A 21,138-nucleotide genomic window follows, 5' to 3' on the forward strand; every position below is an offset into this window, starting at 1 on the left:
ATGTCAAATTTTAATTTTTGTTTATTAAAATTAAGTACTCACATTAAATAATTTTATAAAATTTATTTTTTCTATTTTTAATGAATTTATTATCTTCTTAAAAAAGTGCCTCGATCTTCCTTACACTTTCATTGAAAAGGTGCAGAAGAATTTCGGATGTATAATTGAACAAAGTAATTGTTTATAAATAAATATAAATATAACACAACGTTCTTTGTAAATACACTCGATTAAAAACAAAAAAGATAGTTGATCGATTACTATTTATTGGAAAATGTAATATTATATATATAGTATTTAATTTGATATTAAACTTAGTTAATAAATACAATGTTCGTATATATTTTTAAAGACCTAAACACAAGATATTTTCATTTTTTATAATTCTGGGAAACAAATAAAACTATTCAAATTTATTTGCTCACTGACAAATTATAATGGGATATTATAATTGTCCTTATCTAATAGGCGTTTGTCCCAAATTTGAAAAATTGAGTTATACGTCACCTTAATATCTGATTTACACCAAAAAAGTATTATTTAACAAAAATCTCTGTATTATGTATTTTGCATTTTGCATGGCATCTTGAATGACATCAAGACTTGCCAAACAATCATTTTTGTCTGTAAAAGTTGTAAATAAACAAATATTTTTGTGTTTAACAATAAATCAAGTAACTTGCTTCGTTCTAATAAAATGTAAACAACATTAATAGTATTTGGCATGGCGTGACGTAACACTTTCTGATTGATGTTTGCTGCCATGTGACTAAATGCCTAATTTTACTGAGTTTATTTTCTAAAAATAATAATAATCTTTATTTTTTTATAAACAATAATTTTGTGTTTTGTCTTCATATCATGATTAGACATTAGAAACTCTTATCAAACCGATTTATTCCTGGAATGGTATTCCTATTGTTACTTGCATTGTACCTACGTATGTAGAAAAGAAAAAGTAGCATAGTTAGAGGACAGTTGATCCGTAAAACACCTCCAATATCTTTTCTCTTTATAAATGGAAAACCATCTCACGCTATAACCAACACTCCCAATACTCTCGCACTCGCTAGATATAAGAGCTGGAAATTATTGTCAGGTGTTAAAAACGTCCTGTTTTTATCGATTATATTTTTGAACTTTCAAACTTAACTAAAACGAGTCAATCTTTTGTAATTTTTTCTTAGAACCATATAGAGTTACTGTCTGGAAATTTTTGTCAGCGAGCAAACAGATCAATTTATTATATTTAAAGATTTAAAAATCACTTAAGGATTTTTCAAAGAAAATAATAAAACTGAAAATCAACATTAATCATCATCTTCAAAAAAACTTTAAATCTGAATTTTTTGAATCCTTCAAGCCAAGGTTTTTTGAAATTAATATTATGCAATCGTTGCATGAGTTTTAAATAAAATGTTAAAAAGACTGTAAATATTATAATTTTTTAGTAAATTACGCCAATAATTTATATGGACGGGCAATGTCTATTTTTCAAAATTCTACCTAGCATTAATTGATATGTTGGTCATTTATTCAACCAAAAAAAAAAAAATGGATCTCAGGTATTTATAAAATATTTTATTTATTTATCTCAAATTATTTTCTATGATTACAGTTAGAATGAATCCTATTGAAATATTCGGAATGCTGTTATTCGCTGTATTCGGTCAAACCCCATCAAAAAAATTAAAAACAAATGAACCAAAACCATATTGGATTGAAAAAATGTTCAAAATCGTGTTCGGAGTGTATTTATTGGTTTCTGTGATTGTACTCACTAAATTGCTTATCGCAATGATGAGCGATACATATCAGAGGATACAGGTAACGATTAGAGCTAAATGTGAATATAAAAAATATAGTGCGATGATATTGATAAATTAAAATTAATTAAATTACACCCGTGATTATAAAATGCTTCAAACACTAATCAATAAATATGTGTAATCGTGTACTTGTCTCAATCGTGTTATATTATTTAAATTATAACGCTTCTAATTCTTAATCATCGATGTGCATTTCAATAAATTATTATTTTCAGTTTTTCTCTGTATGTAGGGTGACACAGAATGACCACACTTGGACAATAGGATGATGATTAAGGCTCTTTGATCAGATATAGCTACTAATGAGATATTAATTAGTTGCACCAAAAAGATATAAATATTCTTCGGGGCCTCTCTTTGGCGTCAAATAGAAAAAAGATAATAGACCGTGTGACAGATAGAGTGTTTTCCTTCGGCTTCCTTCCGTGACTTCCTTTTGGTGAGTCTACCAAACTTCCTTCTACGACTTTTTCGAAAGTACTGTTTTTTAAATGAGCATGATAAGGTCATTTTTAAGCTATTGGCCTGAAAAAATACAGGAATGGCAAGGAAGTCAGACACTATGACGACTTGATAACATTAATAATTATTAAACAATAAAATATTTTGTCCGACAAAAATACTGCTCCGATGAGCTTGTCTACCACCTCGAACATGCCGTACTTTTGTATTTTTGCTTTTGAATACATACATGGTTCACTTTTGCTGAATTGTTTAATAATTATTAATGTTATCAAGTGGTTATAGTGTCCAGCAAATTCCATGCCACGTTTTTTCAGGCCGATAGCTTAAATACCTTTATCATGCTCATTTGAAAACGCTGCACTTTCGAAAAAAGTCGTAGAGAGAAGTTAGATTTGCCAAAATGAAGTCACTTACGAAGTTTCAAGTATGTATTAATCATTTAATAAAACACCCTTTCTGTACGTCCCACGGTCTCTAAAGTATTACCCCTGGTATAAATTTAAAAATTTGTTCTCTAGTTCACTCCAGAGAACAATATATTTATTGTGAATACTATTACTATTGCGTGGTCATTTTGAGGAAACACTCTACATTGCGAATGATAACGTCTATCGCCAGTAATTCTTAGTAGCTAAAGAGGAGTAATTATTTAAAGTTTAATGATTCTGAGATTTATTAAAACCTGAGATTTAAAACAAATAATTTGATTTGTACATACTCTACATACAGTGCATTGCTAAAGAAAGAGTTTAGAACTTTAAAAGCTTATAATTTTCATATCGTTTATATCTCTGCGAAATAAGGGAGCATCCATACATTACGTTGCTCAATTCCAGATTCTTTGGAAAAACACGCCCTCTCACCGCCTTGTAACCTACCATAGACCTCCTTCTACCACCCCTCCCCCGGTATGGAGTGTAGTTTTTCATTATCAAACCAAATTAAAAAGTACCCAATGATTGAAATTAAATATCCATACTTCGCAACTTTAACTGCAAATTATTTTCATTCATAGCAGTGTCTATAAACTACGTGACTCAATTTTAGCTTATTTGAATCCCTTCCTCCTTCCATGTAGCCTAACGTAGCCCTTTCAATGATTCCTCCTCCCTTTTAACCAAACTTTAACCAAATTATGTGGTTTATGGATGCTTCCTTAGGATATGAGTGAAAAGTACCTACATGGGGAAAAAAATTCAGATTCGTAAATCGCAATCGTAATATAAGTATTGCATTTTGTATATTCAACATAGAAGAAATTGCCAAAGTTTATTTTTTAAAGTCAAAAAAATTGAACTGATTCTGAAACAAACATTCGTTGAAAGTGGAGCCCTAGTCATACCTCGAAACAGGTAGAAAAATAGCAAGATATACTTGAAGATTTTCTCCGGCTATATTACGATCTATGTATAAACTCATTTAAAATTCTAAATCTCTTTTAAAGCCACTGTATATTAATATAAGAATTAGAGCTTATAATTAAATAATTGTTTAATGCATGGGGCATGTGGTTCTCCTGTTCCTCTGTGTAATAAATGTACCCAATATATGTTTTTTATGTGACGTCTTACAAAACAATTGTTCGAGATTCGTTTTAGAAAACAATCAAATATACTCTTAGCATGATTTTGTGTACCATTTGTTTTTAATACCAATATTTGTTTATAAATTATCATTAGATGAATGCATAAATTTTTGTGTGTAAATGTCATTGGCTTAATATAAAATGTAAGCAAATAGATCATTTGATTTGAAATATGCTGAAGGTGGGAAAATCAAAAAGCAAAAACCAATAGAATGAAGAACTCTGAATTTCGTTTTAGCCAATGTGTTAAAATAAAAATGGAAACCAATGAAAATTTTGTATTAAGTTCAGCTTAGCTATTGTTCGCTCAGAAAGCGGTACATCATGAACATTTCACTCACTGTTCGATATGGACGAAATATGAGATTTGAAGAAATTTAATAATACACGATAAAAAACTCTTTTTTAGGGACAAGCTTTTATTATAGGTAGTAAAAAGTATGAAATGATGTTTCTTTGAAGTCAACCATACATGAATACTTGTAAAAGCTGGACGAGCTCAATTTAAAATATCAAGAATGATTCGTAGCGCGTCAAACTTTTACAAATAGTCTTCTAAGAGTAAAGAAAAATTATTTACTACTTTTTAAAAAAACTTGTTCCTAAAAATTATTGTTTATTCAAATTTTCAATTTAAAACTAAAAAACCTATATATACCAAATTTGGTGGAAGCGATGGGAAAATCAGGTCGTATTTACAGCTCAATCCAAAACCGGGAAGTGGGTCGAATTTAAGTTGTAAAATTTGATTACAGACACCGCGACAGGTAAAACTAAATAATTGCTTGTAAAAATATCATGTCTTACGAAAAACTCTTCTGGAATTAATTGAAAGGCATAGAAGAGAAGACTTATCATAACATCATATTTAAAAATTGATTCATCACAAGGGAATTTACTAGCCCCTTTGTTCGAGTGGAGGAAAGGCTCGACTTGTCAAATGATTATTTGCTTAAACATTTTTAAGCCTATGGCATATTTTATAAAACAAAGAAACTTTCATTTTAAGTGTTTAGAATTGTGAAGCAACAAGGCCAACCAAAAATTTAAGAGCCTGCATGTATATGTAAACTGCTATTTATGTGTTTTGTCTTACATATTTCTAAAAGTAAGTTCATGAGTTCAATCAATTATCTTTGAAAAAACCTTAAAAATTCGAAAATATATTACATCTAAATTATTATTAATGGCCGATTCACTCTTTTGCATAACTTTCTGCCACGAAATATAAAATTTTTTTATCGAAAGCCATTAGCCATTGCAAAAACAGCTTAGAAACAAAGCAAGTACTTCATCACTCATTGTGCAAACAAATCTCTTCAAAATAGAACACCCTTTCTACGAACAGAAGATGAGTGAATCGATAGATTTGGAAAAACGTAAATGGAAAAGGGGCATGTTTTGGAAGAAATGTTGCTTAGAGTAGCTAGAGAATATTTTCCAGATTAATTAATAGCAATCGTTGATTTTGTTTAGATTATCACAGAACTTAGAACCTCTTTGGTTAAAATTTCCAATGATATTTGTAAAGTTTCGCAGTCTCGGGAGAGAATACCACTTGTCAGGCTAACGATATTGCCGATAATTCGACATTCTTACATATACGACAATCCTTTGTTTTAAAAGTACAAAAACACTCAACGACTGATAATTCCTATAAGACATTTTGTATCGTACCGATAAAGCGATAAAGTTGCTACTAAATTAAGATAATTTAACCAGATGAGTGTGAGAACTATCTACCTTAAATACGTTCTTAGAAAAAAATTGAACTGACTATAATATAAGTATATAAGTTAGATGGATCGACGGGTATCAAACAGGCTAAATCCGAATATTTTAAAAAAGGGCATTCCTGCAAAAAAATTTTATTTAATAGGATGTGTTTATAACATATTCTTTACTGCAAATCCAAGTCAAAATTAATTTCTCTATCGTTTTTAAAGAAAAAAATAAGTACCTAGTCATTAATAAGCAAATAATTTGCTTCAGTGGCGGATTTGGTGATGATGGCACACTAGGTCCAAGGCATCAAAACACAAACTTTTTATGACCAAACCCAATCAATTTAACCTTCGTAAATCAACTTGGAGCTCCCTTGATGCGCTCTTCTTATACAAATTTGTCTTTTTTGCCCCCCTTTTCTTACAATGTTTAAATTAAAATCAACAATTTAACCTAAACTTTTTTAATTCGGCTCCGCCTAAATGTTACTGCTCTAGGCCTTGGCCTCCGTCTCAATCCGCCTATGTTTTACTTACTCGTCGTATTAGTAGAGAGGTGAGCGACAAAAAATTGCAAGCATTTTTTAAAGGTTGATTTCGTAATATTAACGTTATATTGGTGGGAGAGAAAAATAGCCGTCAGTCAACCGGTTTCTGTAGAGTTTAGTGCGAGGGCAGCTTTAACTCTGCCAAAAACGTTCAAGTATTTTCTAAAATCTAAATTTTTGTATATTGGTGGAGAATATTATTATAAATATAAAAAATAAAGCCAGTCAGTATATTTCTGTTACAAAAGGTGTCAGTCGCCGATTAAAGGTGACAAGTTTCTGGCTGACTATAAATTTTATGTTTATAATAATATTCTGCGCCAATATAAATATTTTCAAATTTTAGAAAATACTTTTACTTTTTTGCAGAGTTAAAGCCGCTCTCACGCTCTAAACGCTACATAATTTCTCTACTCCACAAATATAACGTAAATATTACCAAATCAGCCTTTAGAAAATGCTTGCAATTTTTTGTCTCTCACCTCTTAGACTATATAAATGTTAATGTCTATCACAAGTAGTGAATTGCATGCACAAATGTGGACAGTTCCAAATAATTTAGAGTAGAAAATTTACGCATTAAACTGAGCACAAAAAAAAATTATTTAATAAACTTAAAAATGAAAAAAAAAAATTATTTAGGCTCAATCAGACATAGAATGGAAATTTGGATTATCGAAATTAATTCGATCAATGCATCATACAACTACATCTCCAGCACCGATGAATTTAATTACCACCTGGTTAATATATTTATGTGAAGTTTGCAAATGTAAAGGTAAGTAAATTATCGAATTCATACACAAATTATAAAGTTGGTTAAATGTTCAAACATATACAGGGTCAATCAGGATAGGACGTCCGGACGTTTTTAAAATAGTCGCCAAATTTATTTATACAACGTCAAAGGTGCTGAAACAATAATTACACTGTATTTAAGTGTAAAAAATATTTAAAATACATTATAATTTTGAGATATTTAAACGCAATTTTTTGGCGCTCTCTGTTGATGACGTATAAGTACGTGATCTGTCAATTGGTGACAGTTCAATGTATAATTTACACTTTAAAAAAATGAATTTACAACACAGAATTTACATACATTATTATTAAGTTTTTTAATAAAAAGCCGTAGAATAGTATAATTTAATGAAATACCATATAAAATGTAAGTAATTAATATCATATAGTATGTCAACAAATTTGACAAGCCCGTACTATGATGTCACGCCCGTATAAAAAATTTGAATTTCCGTTTTACAAACTCTTAAATGCCCTCACTGAATTTGTACTTTTATTAATTAATTTTAAGCAATTAAAAAGATATTAATTACTAAAATAATGATTTAGTGGAAATTTCCAGTCATTAAAGTTACGGAAGAAAAATATTTGAACCAAATTTAAATTTCATGAATATTCCCTACAAATAAAAATTACCCAAAAATGCGAAATTCCGATTAATTTGAAAAGCAAATACCATTAGTACGATTAGAACCTACCTCGCTGGAACCTAAACTAATATTAGACAAACCAATTATATTGTAGAGTCTTAAATCTTTACGTATCTTAAATTTATCGATTATTAATGCTTGATATTGAATTTTGCCCATTTAGCTTGTTGTGAAAAACGCCCAACGTCAGCGGAAATCAAGCGAATACAACAACTAAACAAAAAACGAATGTCTCAAGTTAGAAAATATAGACAATTTTCAAATGATTCATATTCCATTGCTCAATTTAATCGATTAGATTCACAAATGAATGTTATGGCTATTGTTAATAGATTAGAAAATGTTGTTGATTGGCAATCAATTGTTAAAGAGTATAGAGGCTTGTTAGAAGACAGCGAAAAACGTGTAGAAAACGAAGAAATTGATTCATCAGAAGAAGAGGACGTTGACTCAGATGGATCACCAATAATTATACACAATTATATTCCTTAAAGAAAAGAGCAAAAGGGATATTGTAAAATTGGAATAAGTCTAACGGAAATTGGAAATCTTGAATTGTATGAAACTATTTTACATCGCTGAATAAAGCAATCAGTTTATTCTTGAAGTTTAATGTTATATAAGTAAGAGAAAACGACGGATAAAGCAAGAAAGTCAGTTTGGGAAGCTGATGTATCAGTCAAAATTGGGAAAAATTTGGGAAAATTTAACCAAAAAAAATAAATCTGATAAATTGATATCTAAGAATTGTATGGGTTATTTTACCGATCTCCGAGCTACAATGACTTTTTTTTTAAGTTCAATATTTTTTAAGCAAATGGATATAAAGAGATAATCCATTCTTCTTGTATCTGCCTAACTAATAAATAGAATTTAGTAAATGTTTAGAACTCGAACAGTTTGCTTTGATTGTAATGGCTTCAACACTTTAGTTAGATGATGATAATCAATCAAATGTAAAATCAAACACTAAACAAAAGAAGAAATCAAAGACTTGAATAGTAATCAATAAGTAGATTTTATTGTTGATTAATTTTTCTACATTTAACTGTTACTATATTTTTTTTAATATGTTATGAAAATAGTATTTGTTAATAAAAAATAGTTTTAAATAAAGTTTATTTATTTATTTCCAAAGTTTTCAAACTTTCTTACCAGTCTCTTTGGTTTCAAAATCAATTTACGTGTCGAAAATGTTTAGGGATTAGGAAATCCAGATCGAAAAACATTATTTATTCCGATTTTGATAACTGTAGTAATAACGCTAAATCATTTTTGAAATTCCGATTAAGATGCAGAGATTGAATAACAGGCAAGAGTCCAGAAAATTTCTATTCAATTTTTTTTTGAAAAGGATTTTTTAACTGAATTCTATCTAAAGAAATTGTGCTCATCGAAATTCATACCAAGAAATCAGTGTTTCTTGCTTGAAAAAAAGAAGAAAAAACTTCTATATTCTGGAAATAATTTTAGACGCTACAAAAATGAATCATATAAGGACGTATTAAATTTAGTCTAAAGCTTTTAACGATTAAAAATATTGGTTATAAAGAAACAAAATTTTAGTTCAGATGTTTATAAAATTACCTATTTAGCTCATTTCTGTTCGAATTAGGCTTAAGGATGTACGAGCACCAAGGCAATTTGAAATAACAAGCTTGATTTTTTTTTATATAAAGTTGGACAAAGTCTAAATCAATTCTGAAAATTTTAGGGGGGATTGTCCGATTTTTTAAATAAATAAATGACTTCAAAAGGTCATTTATTTAGGTATATTTAACATTGGTCTTATTGGTAAATGGGAGATGGATAAGTTTTCATGGATTTCTACAAAACTAGTCGGTGGAAATTAAATAAAAAAACTATTTAAATTAAAGTTAAATCCTCAATAAATTAAAGAAAACAAAAAACACCTGTTGTGCCCGACTAATTAAGGATGTATGAGCACGGTAGTGCAACCAACGCAGATATCGAAAAAATGTATTCTTATTTTTCGTCTACATTCATGAAGTTATAACAAAATTCATTAACAAAGTTGAAAATAAAGTACAAATAATTTCAACCCTAAATCTTGCCTTGGTGCTCGTACTACCTTAAGTTTATATATTGTTTCATTTGGTTTTAACAGATATTAAAGGCAAACTTTATTACTTAAAATAAATACAAATTACATATAAAAATAATAATTATAATTAATGGGTAATCATTTAGTATCAAAATTAATCTATTTAATATTAGAATTTTTTCATAATGTAAGGAGATGCTGGGTTAGTTTCGAAATAAAATGTACCTCTAGTAGATGTATCAACTGGATATCCAATTACCGTATCATATGCATCTTTATCGTTTTTTTTCTTAACATATTCATCCCAAGAATCACATCTAACACCTTTCATAGGCTCCTCTGAGATAACAGTTTCATGAAATAAATCCCATGATCGTCCATGGCTGCAAGCCTCTGTTAACATAATATAAGTTAAGAAATATCATTTACTCACTCGTTTGTTAAACGGAAAAATCATACCGACAAATTCCCAAAAACCTCCACATCCAGGTTGTGGTGCACTTCCACCATTCGCATATAAATCGACATGACCTAATGCACCCGAAAATCCAAGTATGCCTGCACAAGTGTGAACAGTATCCACGAAAAAAGCATCTCCTTCATCTAAACGATCTTCGTTGTATGCCATTGACTCAAAAAGTGGCATAGCTGGATCCAAACCTACACAAACGTCAATTTGTTTCAAGATATAAGATAGGAAAGTACCATATAATGATTCTTCAGGGTAAAATGATCCCTAGTTGTAAGCCATCTAGTACATTTATTGATAGATTATTTCCACCGTGGAGTTTCCACGTGATCAAGTTAGTCGTTCAGCAACAATTTTTTTTGTGCTAGTTTTCGCCGGCTAGTTGTTTTACTCTTGGCTTCTGTTGACTTTTGATAATATTATAACACATTTTGATAGGCATATAATAGATTTAAAGGTCAGTTTGTATAACGATATTTTAATATGTTGTTACGGGTAAAATAATACATTTTATATACGTTAAAATAATACCGATTTTGTGTCTAAAATTATAATTGGTAAAATGATCCCCCATCATATGATCTTGAATGCGTTGATTTACATGATTTTACCATTGATTTTTGTTTTCATAGTAATCGTTGATGCAATGTAAAAGAACAATTAATATTTTATGTGAACTATTTGAAAAAAATGGAATGGGATAATTTTACCCACCTATTCTTACAAGATCAGTAAAAGGATTCCTTTTGAGAAATATTGAATAGTTCTAAAAATTTGAACAAATTAAAAGAAATTCAAATGCCAAGATTGCAACACTTGAATAAATAAACCAAAAATATTTAATATCATAAGTTTTGAAGCACATTGCAACCATACCGAAAATGGCAAAACTTAAGGCCACAAACCACTAACGTATTGCATTTATTACATTTGTCTAAAGCTCAACCCAAGGGGAATAGCAATGTAAATATTTAGCCCGCCATTGTATTTCTCACAGAGATTTCTCTTATTAGCCGCCCAAAGTAACGCGGTATAATCAGGCAATTAATTGTCCAAGAACCGGGAAGTTTCTCTCGAGTTTACATCACAGTAAGCGCCTAGTATGCAGTTCTTATTATTATATATAATTTTTACAAATTTACCTGTAATTCTGTGAACTTTGCCTTTTTTGGTTGAATTTCCAGCAACACCAGAAACATGAGCACCTAAACTATGACCAATTAAATGCATTTGATCAGTTTTTGCACCATTATCCACCAAAAAATCAATCATTTCGGCATAGTACTCTCCTACATTTTTCGTATACGTTTTTGCAACGGGATATATGATATTTGCTTAAATTTAAAAAAAAAAAATAATTGTAATGTCTTGTCTACACTTTTGCGAAGTAGTACGAAATCGGGCAAGAAACGAGAATGTGGAGGTTATCCTTGAGGTGTCTTGTTTGTGCTCGCCTCGCCTTGCCTGACTTCGGAAAAAGGGTGCTTTTTGTAACTGAGTCAGAGGCAGGCACTCGAGGCATCTAGACGAGTACTTGGATTATTTATATTATTCGAAAAGAATTTTTTTTATTATAAACATGATGATAATTTTGTAATCGATTTGCACACAGAGAGCGACCGCAGCAAGTGTTGCCACTGCTAGGTATGTCAGTCCTAACAATGCGATACTTGCGAAGTATTGAAGGTAGAGTAAAGGAGGATATCTGTGTATAAAAAATGCCCAAAAAAATACAGAAAATAAGTATGACGCTGATGTAGCAAAAGTGTAAGTTTTAAAAGAAGTGCTCTAGGTAATAGAAGTAAGATAAAGATCTAAACCCGTTGTTAGAATAGGATAGAGATTACCTCTACACTCCATATTGTGAAGTAAGACAAGAGTGTCGTAATGATTACTTCACTCACGAAAGTGTGGATGAGGGATTAGAGAATTGGAAATTTTGATAAAAATGAGACTCACATGCTAAGTCCGACCAATCAACTATTATCACATTTACATCTTCTCTCTGTAGAAAAGCATCTTTAAGCTTTTTGCAAGAATCAACACGTCCACTCGATCTCCAACCATGTGTTATAAATTTAGTGTCTTTGGATGGATCGAAGTTAGAGACCTTCAATCTATCTTCATCATCTATTTGAAGTTCAAAGTACTCTTCTTTATTTTGCCTGTAAACCCATTAAGCATAAAATGAAACCAATAAAATAGTAGTCATTTACTTTAAAAACTTAAGAAATTTTTACACAATGTATATTTACTATCATTTTTTTCAAGTTGGAGAGAGGGGTTGAACTTTCAAACCCCCTTCATTGCATACTTGCGTACGCCTCTGTCCAACTACATTAATCGAGTTTTTTTGGGTGCGTGTAAAAGTTCACTAATAATATTTAAAGTGGTACAAGCGCCAAGGCAAGTTTAGACTTGTAGTTGAGATTATTTGTACCTTATTTTCAACTTTGATGATAAATTTTGTTACAACTTCATTAATGTAGACTGTTTCTGTTAGACTTGGTCTGCCCGTCTGTCCGTCTGTCCGTCTGTCTGCCAACACGATAACTCAAATGCGAAAAAATATATCAAGCGGAAATTTTTACAGCGTAACCAGGACGTAAAAAGTGAGGTCAAGTTCGTAAATGAGCAACATAGGTCAATTGGGTCTTTACCTATGGGGTCTTTACCTTTACCCATCTTGTAAACCGTTATAGATAGAACAAAAGTTTAATTGTAAAAAATCTTCCTTGTCAAAAAATAAACAATTTTTGTTTGAAACTTTTTTTCGTAAACATCACTGTTTATCTGTGAGGGCGCAAATTAGGTGTAAATTGTATAATTTGTATTATATGGGGATATTAGTTACGTATGTGTGACATGTATGTATGTGTAATGTGATAGAGTAAGCAACACTGTCTATGCATGGTATTTCAACAATTAACTCAGTCAATTGTTTGTTTTCACTTGTTAAGGTTTTAACTTTAATTTGAATAGTTTTTTGAAAATTTCTACAGACTAATTTTGGAGAAATCTATGAAAACATATAATCTATATACCGTTTTCCAATAAGACAAATGTTAAATATAATTATTTTTGAAGTCATTTATTTATTTAAATAATCAGGCAACCCCACTAAAATTTTCAGGATTATTTTAGAATTTTTCCAACTACATAAAAACAAACCAACTTCCTTAATACTTAATACGATCATACATCCATAATACCTGGTATATAAATGGAATTCAGTTCGCGTTGCTGCCGAATCAGCAGCTTTAGCCATACTATGAGACATCATTTCAGTGTCAATATCAACAGCTTCTGGATTTAAAATTAAAGGTGTTGGATTTCCTTCACCATCCGGAAAAAACATCCATGTTTTCCCATATCCCGGATATTTTCTAGTCAATTCTGATTTAATCACATCACTACTATTTTCCGCTATAAAACAGAACTTTATCATTAATATTTGTTTCATAAAAATAGTTTAAATTATAAGAGAGACCACCTTGAATTTGAGAAATCGCTAATAATAATATCCCAATAAAGAACATTTCGACAGTGCATACGTTTATTTCGCAAACCTAGATTAAAATTAATTAAACTATATTTCATTTTGAGGCACTTCACAAATCATATTTAAATATAAAAAAAAAGTTGTTTGGCAACATTTTTTCATATTGTACCTATCATGTTTTTAAATTTTAATCTACTTTTTTTTCTACAAAATTCCATTGTTTATTAATTCGTTGGTTTATCATTGGCGTTAATTAATATAACTAAAAAGGTGAGTAAATAAAAGTTTTCAGTAATTTTGTATAACCGCCTCTATTTATCTAGGCGTCAGAAGTGAGACATTAGGTAAAGGCCAAACAAGTGCGGATCCATCCATATGGGCACGAAGCACAATCAAGGTCTAACGAGATCGATAAGCTGATGATATTATATCCAATACTTTCATAAAATAAATAAGAAAGTATTCAAGTAATTATTTTCAGAGGCGATAGAGTAAGCAAAACAGTTGAAAGTTATATTAAAATCCCCATGTACAGTTCATACGTCTATTAGATTCCGTCATTAATGGTTTGGGGCAAACTTTGTTTCTGGAGGTACTCGACCTATTTCAACTGTGAGTTTTTCAATCTAAACCAAATGTTAGTGTCAGGAACTGGGATATCGATATCGAGACAGTGAAAAAAGTGGTTCAGATGTACCGCATATTCAATACCAACTCTGGCCTAGTGGTGGAAAAGAGAATTTTAAAATAATTCCGCCATACCAGAGTGTGCACCTCATCTCATTGAATATACCTCGGCGAGTAAAATCTAACTTGCGTGTCTCAATGACACAGGAAAGATTATCTGGGCAAGCTCTCCTAAATATCCACAAAAAAGTGAAACTGGATATCGTTAAATAAAATTATTTAATTAAAACAATAAAAACAAATAACATTTTACAGGTTTATTAATTTAATAATGTTTGCCCCACGGCTTTTGCCCACGTGGAACAAAATCTTGGTCAGGGCATCACATATTTTGTAAACATCTCTTTTGTAGGAATGCGCTAATATCGATTATGAACGAATTTATACTCCGAATCACTTGATTGATTTTGGGATGGAAAGTCGATTTTTTGTACCTAACAATGTCATCAAAATCAAAAAATGAATTTTGCTCTATTACCCGCAAATTCTAATCCATTTTAACAAACCAAGAATGTATCTAATTCTAGTAATTATTTGTTAAATTTTTCAAAATTGTTGTTGGATTTTATATAGCAGAAAAAGATTGGCAAAGTTATCCAAAAAATTGATTTTCTTGTACTTGGTGAAATCATTAAAATCCAAAAAGTTGTTTTTGCTTTATCATACGCAAATATCCAATGAAATTATGGTAATTTTCCCATATTTTTTGCTGAATTTTACATATCGGGTCAACTTATTTTAATAAAAAAAATTTTTTAACTGCGTCAAATCATTAAAATTAAAAAAATTGATTTTGCTTTATCCCCAGTAAATTTTATTCAATTTTAATAAACCAAGTATGTAATCCTAAGAAATTTTGGTATTAATTTTCAAATTTTTTGTTGAATTTTACATGACGAATCTTTAGCGAACTTTATTTCTTTCACCATTATAGGTAACAGTAAGTATTTGTTACGTAAAACGAAGACGCCAAAAATTTTACCTATTTTTTTTAATATTAGTAGTAATATTTCAAATAAAAAATTAAAATATAATTTAAAATAAAAATAAAAATTTACACACATATGGTAAATAAAATAAATATTCATAAAAAATGATAAAAATTGAATATATAATAATAAATTGTTTTTTCGATAAATTAATGAGTATTAATTATTCTATGCAACGAAAAAAAGAATAATAATATTAATAAATATATATTTATATTTTTTATTAATTATAAAATTATACAACATACAAATTTTGGGTTAATCTGACATTGTTCCAAAAAGTGACCAACTTATCAAATTTATAATACGAATTATTAATAATACATAAATAATAATATTACCTATTAGGATTTTATAAAAAAATGGAACATGATAAGAAATGTTAACGAAATTATAGGGTCCATCAAACTATACTATGATGGGGAGGCGTGTTATAGTATTTCAAAAATAAGTTAACAAGTTAAAAAAATTATAATTTTAAATTAATTAGTATTTTTTAATTTTATTTCATTTAACTGGAGTCATGTCAAAAACAGCGGTTCTGAGCACTTGAAAGCAGTATAGCGTTCGCTGCTTTCAAACTTTTTAAATTTACTCCAGGAATTTTTTGGGTGGAAACAATAAAAAGCTTTGCCAACTGAGGCTCTGAAATTTTCATGAGCATATTTTAAGCAATTAATAATTTTAAACATTAAATGCTCTTGGAATAAAATGTATAAATGAGTCTTTTAGACCAGGGGTGCCGAACATTTATCTATCAACGTACCATTTTTTCTAAAGAACTGTTTAATTAGGCCGTAGACGTGCTGTCAAATAATTTTGACGTTCTCAACGCAATATTGAGCCAAAATAGCTAAACGTATAGGTTTAGTAACGCCAGTGCTTTCGTCCAGACATAGCGATATTAAAGGAGCGCGGGAATCAATGTGATTTCCTTTTTGAGTTATCGTGCTGACGGACAGACGGAAATTCATTAAAAAGGTGATTTTATGAACACCTACATGAAAATTTCTAAGTATTACTTTGGGACTAAACTTAATATATTCTGATATATTTCATAGGATGTAAAATAGTCGTTAAAACCGTAGATAATATTATGGCTTTAATCAAATTGAAGAAATTTAAAAAAAAAAGAAACAAAAACAAAAACAAGTGAAAACAAACAATTAATTTAATTGTTGAAATACGCTGTATAGAAGAGTTTAAACAACGCACACAATTATGGCTGCCTTAAGTATTAGTAAAAGTATGGAAGATTATTCAAAAAATCCGTTAAAATGACATATTAACAGTGTGAACGCAGTTTACGCTTACGCTAAAAAGTTTGTGTACGCTTACGGTAAGAAATGTGTATTTTTAGAAAAAAATTTCTAAATATTATAAATCAAAAGTTTGCATGAGTAGGCTAGGCAAAATAAAAATACTAAAATTTATGAAGAATTTTGCTTAAACAGTTGTGATGACTCTGAGCAGTATTATGTCATACAATAACGTAAGTATTATTTTTTTACGTTTTTGAAAATATACAATAGTTTGGTAATTATACAAAATAGTTCACTTATTTGGATTAATAAAGTCATTCTAAAGTAACATCAATCCTTGGAAATAATTTATTAAGGCATTTAAAATATTTTATGTTTTTGTAATCATGGTCGGTATGTATCACAGAGTGTATGCGTATGCGTAGTTTTGTAAATAATAAACAACCGCCAAAGTAAACGAATGAGTTTTAACGGAAATCTAGTGCTTATAGATACGTGTAGTACCATACGGAAATAAAGTGGCAGCACTGAATGCATGACGTATGTTTGATGCGTTTGGAAGCATAAATTGTCAGATTTATAATAAAATTTAGTGATACTAACGGGATTATTTTACCAGATTATTCAGCTAGTATATTTTCAATTGCATGATTAATTTATTATCAATTACAACATTAATGTCCTAAACAGTGAATTTAAAAGAAATAAAATAATGTCTGGTTCACATACGCCTTATAAAATTATACGTAATAGCATCTATACAGTTGTAAATAAAGACGAAGGTACAGTGTTGTGATTGTCAAATGTTTATAACGGATTAAGTAATCCGTTTAACATTTTTCGTTTTAATAATAAAGGCATGTTTTGATTAGTTTAATTTTAAATGTTCGTTATTTTCTCATTGTTACAGAAATTTATAGTAAAATTGAGATGGATTCACAACAAAGTCACATTTTTAACTTACAACTAATTGAATTAGTTAAAAAGAATCCACTTTTGTATGATCATTCTCATCCTGGACATAAAAATAAAATTGCAAAAGAACAATGTTGGGTGAAGATTAGTGAACAATTAAATTTTGATGGTTCGTTTTATTATAAATGATTAAGATGAAATTAAACTTAAGTAAGTTTTTTTAAACAAATTTTTTTTTATAGTTGATTCTGTTAAAAAACGATATCGAAATTTAAGAGATAGATTTGTGAGAGAAAGGCGATTAGGAACTAAAGGATGGAGATTATATAATCAATTAGAATTTTTTTCGGATTATTTACCTGAACCGCGAAGGTAAAAATTTATTTAGAAAAATAGGTTTTTTTGATTTAAATATTAAAAATTAATTTTATATTCCAGATACTCTGGTGCGATAAAAGAAGAATCAAAGAACACCACACGTATGTATTTTTATTTACTAGATGAAACAAATTTTAATGGAAATATCAACCTTCATTGTCGCCTTGAATTTTTTTAGATAATGATACAACAAATTCGGATGACGATTTAAGTGATCCTTTATTTGTATTTACAGATGATAGTTCGCAAATCATAACGATATCTAACTCCTTACCAGAACATACAATTCCGGAACCATGGAATGCTAGGAAATTATTTGTTGCACCTACGAACGAAGGTATAATTCTATTATAACTTATTTGTTTAAATTGAATTATGAGTCTGAATGTCTACTGCTCTTTTTCCTCCAAATCGGAGAACTGGAATAAATACAAAACTCCTTCAATTCAAATATATTGGAAAATACGGGTTAATATTATATTAAATAGTTAAGAACCACACTTGGAAGAACAAAATTTTATAATCATAATTTCGAATTTTTTTCTACTTAAAATTTTTTAGATAATTCTGATGCGGAAAATCAGCAATCTAAGACAAAGAAAAGAAAATATGACATAGAAGAATTTGAGAATAGTAAAAGTTCATTTTCGTCAATTATGAAAAATACGAGTCAAACCGAGGAGGAAAATTACAATGACGATGAAAATCTTCAAGATCTTGTGGAATACGAAGAAGGTAGTAACTATTTGATTATACAACATGGCATTAATTCTCTGTACCGAAAAAATTTTGAGATGTTACATTCTATCCAAAAGCCATTAAACTGTATTATGGCCATGGGCTAATAACTACCTTAAATTTTGGAGGGAGTACTTGCCCCGGTTGGAATTCGCACGGACTCAGTGGTTGCCTATTATGAGCTAACATGCTTTTTATGTTTCAATTTGTTTGAGTTAATGACTTACTAACATTTTAGAGGGAGCAATTGTCCCGATTGGAATAATCTGGATACGTGCTTACCTATTTCAAGCTAATATGTTTCTCAATTGCGATTTTGATTTCTTGTTAGCATTCCATAGACTTAGCATGCGTTATAGGTCTATTTGTAAATTATATTTTTATCATTTTAGAACATTTAGAGGAAGACTGCGATGATAATATCAAACAAATATACAAAGACGATGAAGATATATTATTTTTACTATCATTAGCACCAGCATTAAAACGAATGACTCGACCTAACAGAAATCGGGTGAAAATCAAATTGCTTGAAATTATTTCAGAACATGATGTGTAAATAATAAATTTTTTGCTTGAAATTATGTCAAAACATGATGTGTAAATAATAAATTTTTTTTCACTTTGTTAACTATTTTTTAGTATTAATTTAAGGACTTGAAGTGATTTATTACTTATAAAATTTAATGAAAATAATTATTTTAATTGTTTTTTTATTTTTTATTAAATATTGCAAATCAAATCCAGATATTCCTATTATCCCATAAATGTGTTATAATAATACAGAATCCTATCCCTAATAGATATCCTGTTGAAATTAATGGTAATAAGAAATTCACATTTTCTATTAATAATTCGCATTTAAATAGATTCAAAATGGTGCAGTTTTATTAAAATCACTTAGCCACAATAATGTGATTATTGTGAACAGTTGATTATTAATTAATAATTATAATTAATAAGCTTATATATAATATATATACGATATTACAATATAATATGAGTTTTGTAAAAATTTGCTAAAAATTGAATTTGAAAGTAAATTTGGCCCAAACAACACAAATACAGCTTTTTTTGTGGTCAAATTTAGCTTTTAAACCAATTTTTATCTTATTATGATGAGAAATTTTTGTTGCAATTTTATTGATTTTTTCAAAGTGGTTGTAAAAAAAAAATCAAGAAAAAATTCTAATACTCAATTTCGATAAAGCTGAATAAATTTGTATGTATCATACAGAATTTATGGAACTCTATAGTAGGGGGTAGTTAAAATTAGTATTTTTGTACGAAAAATGATTTTGCATGTTTTCAAAAAACCTCGACAAAAATTTAAACTTTTTTTTAGCTGTTAGCTGATTCACGTGATGAAAAACGGTTTGCATTGGCTGTTTGTTTAATGACATCACACAAAACTATAGCATATTTCTAGAGCAATATTATTTGTTATTTTTGAAAATATTCGCTAATATTTGTGTAAAAATAATCTGCGATGGTTTACAGAAACCAGTCAAATAGTCACCGATATTTATTAAAGTATTAAGTCAATCAAAATTACATAATAATACATAAACATATAAAAAAAGAAATTATGATGTTTTACTCAACATTTAGTTTTTTCTCGATAATACCCGGAAATACGAAAACCCTAGTAGAGAGGCATATTATAAATTACCAATGGACATTCGATTGATCTGGTTAAATGTTGCAGGCCGTCTGCAATAGAAGGTGTTTTCCCATTTTATGACTTAGTGATAAACGAAACAATAAAATAGTTTTATAATTTTTTTATTTTTTTCAGTAACTACATATATCAGCTTTTTTAAAACATTAGGTATATAATAATAATTATAATTAATACAAAAAAATAGCTCTTGGAACTTAAAAATTACACATAATTAAAATAATATATTCAGCCAATTTGGCCATTTTTAGTAAATTATTATTTTTTTAAATATAGTGCAAAAAGCGTTTGTTTCAGAATTATAAATAGCTGTTTTATGGTTTGTTTTCCCTCTAATAATGTGAGCAACATTTTTATTAAACCAATTAAATCGTAAATTCATTTAGACCAAGAATTTAAAAAAAATCACAGATACCAAAAATTTCAATTTTGATCTATTTAAAATTGGTTTAACAAAAAGTATTTTCTCTTATTTTATTATATTTCGCTACTATTATAATTGAAATATTAGTTATTAATGAAATAAATAATATTTCAATTTTGAAATATAATTAAAAAAATTTTGTTTAAATCTCTAAACTAAAAAGTTTATAAAAATTACAATAATTACTTATATTTAACTGTACGTTTTTTATATTCATTTGTGACTATAGATATAGCGTTAATTGAATAGTATACAAAAATTGCGAAAACTATGTTCAATTGAGATACTGGCCATTAAAATTGAAACTTAAAAAAGAAAAACTGTGCATTAAAAACCAAAAACACGTTCTTAAAATGAAAATGAAACTATTTTTGAATACACGTAATTATAGTGAGTCCAAACATAATTAAATATTTCCAAATAATG

At 28.9% G+C, this 21,138-nt stretch overlaps 2 protein-coding genes across 3 annotated transcripts; one reads left to right on the plus strand and one right to left on the minus strand.

Moving 5' to 3' along the window:
• Nucleotides 1-9,836: 9,836 nt before the first annotated feature.
• On the minus strand, nucleotides 9,837-13,691 carry LOC123296212 (pancreatic lipase-related protein 2-like). Its single transcript, XM_044877673.1, has 6 exons — nucleotides 13,630-13,691; nucleotides 13,349-13,562; nucleotides 12,096-12,301; nucleotides 11,279-11,470; nucleotides 10,127-10,327; nucleotides 9,837-10,060 (listed from the first exon to the last, which is right to left on the minus strand). Exons 1-6 carry the CDS (start codon nucleotides 13,673-13,675, stop codon nucleotides 9,837-9,839), a joined length of 1,083 nt encoding a protein of 360 aa, XP_044733608.1. The 5' UTR covers nucleotides 13,676-13,691.
• A 3,447-nt stretch (nucleotides 13,692-17,138) lies between these two features.
• LOC123295653 lies at nucleotides 17,139-19,241 on the plus strand. Of its 2 annotated transcripts, none has more exons than XM_044877071.1 (7): nucleotides 17,139-17,358; nucleotides 17,487-17,660; nucleotides 17,734-17,863; nucleotides 17,930-17,970; nucleotides 18,048-18,206; nucleotides 18,431-18,604; nucleotides 19,000-19,241. In XM_044877071.1, exons 1-7 carry the CDS (start codon nucleotides 17,289-17,291, stop codon nucleotides 19,164-19,166), a joined length of 915 nt encoding a protein of 304 aa, XP_044733006.1. In that variant the 5' UTR covers nucleotides 17,139-17,288; the 3' UTR covers nucleotides 19,167-19,241. The 2 variants fall into 2 exon arrangements, with proteins under 2 accessions (XP_044733006.1, XP_044733007.1); XM_044877072.1 differs by having other exon boundaries at nucleotides 17,140-17,358; nucleotides 18,105-18,206.
• The last annotated feature ends 1,897 nt before the right edge of the window (nucleotides 19,242-21,138 follow it).

The sequence above is a fragment of the Chrysoperla carnea genome, chromosome 3 (genome assembly GCF_905475395.1).
Source record: "Chrysoperla carnea chromosome 3, inChrCarn1.1, whole genome shotgun sequence".
Classification (NCBI taxonomy): Eukaryota; Metazoa; Arthropoda; class Insecta; order Neuroptera; family Chrysopidae; genus Chrysoperla; species Chrysoperla carnea.